The sequence below is a fragment of the Hevea brasiliensis genome, chromosome 10 (assembly GCF_030052815.1).
Source record: "Hevea brasiliensis isolate MT/VB/25A 57/8 chromosome 10, ASM3005281v1, whole genome shotgun sequence".
Taxonomy (NCBI): Eukaryota; Viridiplantae; Streptophyta; class Magnoliopsida; order Malpighiales; family Euphorbiaceae; genus Hevea; species Hevea brasiliensis.
In genome coordinates, this window is record NC_079502.1 from 94,254,838 (window position 1) to 94,257,093 (window position 2,256).

At 36.9% G+C, this 2,256-nt stretch overlaps 1 protein-coding gene across 1 annotated transcript; it reads right to left on the minus strand.

Annotated features, from left to right (window-relative positions):
- Positions 1-524: 524 nt before the first annotated feature.
- On the minus strand, positions 525-1,685 carry LOC110631714 (zinc finger protein 1). The gene has a single exon (XM_021779648.2). The coding sequence runs from the start codon at positions 1,229-1,231 to the stop codon at positions 632-634; it is 600 nt and encodes a 199-aa protein (XP_021635340.1). The 5' UTR covers positions 1,232-1,685; the 3' UTR covers positions 525-631.
- Positions 1,686-2,256: the final 571 nt, after the last annotated feature.

A 2,256-nucleotide genomic window follows, 5' to 3' on the forward strand; every position in this document is an offset into this window, starting at 1 on the left:
TATTATGGGTTGGGCTTGGACTTGGAGAAGATCAAACCCTTCTGATATCTTGACAATTGATAGTAAAGCAGGCCCACTGGGTTTAGGAATTGCAATATGTATCTTAAATAAAATAATCACAAAGAGGGTAGAAATTGTATTAAATTGGAGTTTAATCACACACATTCTTTGGTCCAAGAAGGCCCATTAACTACTCTGTCTCCCGAGTGACTGACCCATGGTTCACTTTTGGCTGATGCTCCCTAGAAAGAATTATTTTCAAGATGATTTCTCATTTTGATCTTTATTTGCTTGGAGAATGGTCTGCTCTAATTCTATGCAGTAACACCTTTAGCACCTCACTGTTGCCTTAGTTAGCAATATTACCATGTTAATGAAATTCCTTGGAAAATCAAATTTAATATTCTGTTGGTAGTTAAAATTAATGGCTATATTTGATTACTTCACACGAAAATCAGAACTGGGTTTCTATACTTCAAAGGACAGTTCATTCCGGTTTAATTGGAACTGCATAAACATAAATCTTATAAATTAGTATCTTTATTTCAAGAATGAGCACATTAATTTAGCTTATTACATAGACAAGATTAATTTAGGGGGAAAAAAAGAGGGCTAAACTAAAATGGCACGATCACAATCTAAGATTTAAGTCAAGCTTATGCAAATCTGAAGCTTGTTCTCTGTCCACACGGAAGCTTCCAGGCCAGACAGAATCCATTGCTTCTTCAAGCATAAAGGGAGTCCAAGCCAAGCCAAAACCTGCATTTGCACCCCCAGACCGAGCAGCCAAATTAGACCCTTCTTTGGTAGGCTTGTGTAAAAGTGAATGAGCTTGGACACCAAGTGATCTAACTGAGATAAGATTGAACGGGAATCCAACTGCTGTTGTACTTGCCATCATCATTCTATTAGACTGGAACCTCTTAGCAGCTCCTCTTTCTCTTTTGTGTGCATTCTGGTGACCCCCCAAGGCTTGTGAGCTATAAAACTTTCTCATGCAAAAGTTGCATGAGAAAACCTTGTTAGTAGCAGCAGGCTTTGACGATAATACAGGATCACAGTCTCCAGCTGCGACTGGTTGATATCTGTTGAGGCCTAGACTCAACCATTCCTTCAGATTATCATCCTCATCAGCTTGTGATTGATCGCTGTTGGTGACTTTTGATTCAGCATCTTTGTTATTGAGAGAAGATATCTCTCTTGCTTCTTCTTCCCCAACCTGGAAAATCATGGCGGCAGAACTCTCAATTTACTGTAATGCTTTTTATGGCAACCTTTTGGTAATGGGTGTTATGGGTTTCTGGTATTATATAAATTGAGCGATAGATCAAGGAGGGATTTAATAGACAAGAGCAGAGGGTATTATATATAGAAGAGAAAGTAGGAGAAGTTATTAAATTTTTATCTGGGTGATCCCATATCAGGGATGATAGCTCATTTAAGAGGGTGCAAACGCTTATGTCAACTAATAGAGTTGGTTGTGTCAAAGCTTAGGATTCCTGACTCATCGTTTTCAACTTTTTTCTATACTTACAGCATCAAAAACATGATCATATTGAGACTTATATAAAACAGAACCTTCATTGTCTATAATATCATCAGTAGTCAAATCATTATTTATTTTTCATGTCTATGTTCTGTTGTTTTGTGATGGATTCAGTGTGTCCAGATTGACAGCTTTGTGGTGAATAAGTTTCAGGTTTCAAATCATATCAAATCACATTATGAAAAAATGAGAGCAATCTCCAATTATGTAGCTCATTAGAATCCTTTTCAGGACTGTCAAGTTACAAGATCACCATTAAAATCCAATGAAAAAAGTTTTCTTTTTATTTATTGATTTTTTTTTTCATTTCCCTAGTTTTCGTCACTGGTAATTGGGGATGAGAACAAATGCAATGCCTTTAAAGGCTTAACAATCAGAAGATTCAAAACCCATAAGAGGACACATTTCATGTCACGTATAAAACATAAAGCAATTTAGTAAACGTTTGGAACATGGTCCTGTGCCATTTGCCCCATTCTGTGTTTTTCAGCTTTTCAAACACCCAGGCAGGACCCTCCAAACTTGGACTACTACTCTGAATGTCAAACTTCTTAAACATCTTTACTGGTCTGGGAAAAGATGATAAGTTTTTTTAATAATGAACCAATGGAGAGAGGGCAAGAGGAAAATTGCTGATATGAAAGTCTTCTCAAAGACAAAGAAGTACAGACTGAAGCACAAGTGGACAATTTTGACAGAGAAAATGGGTA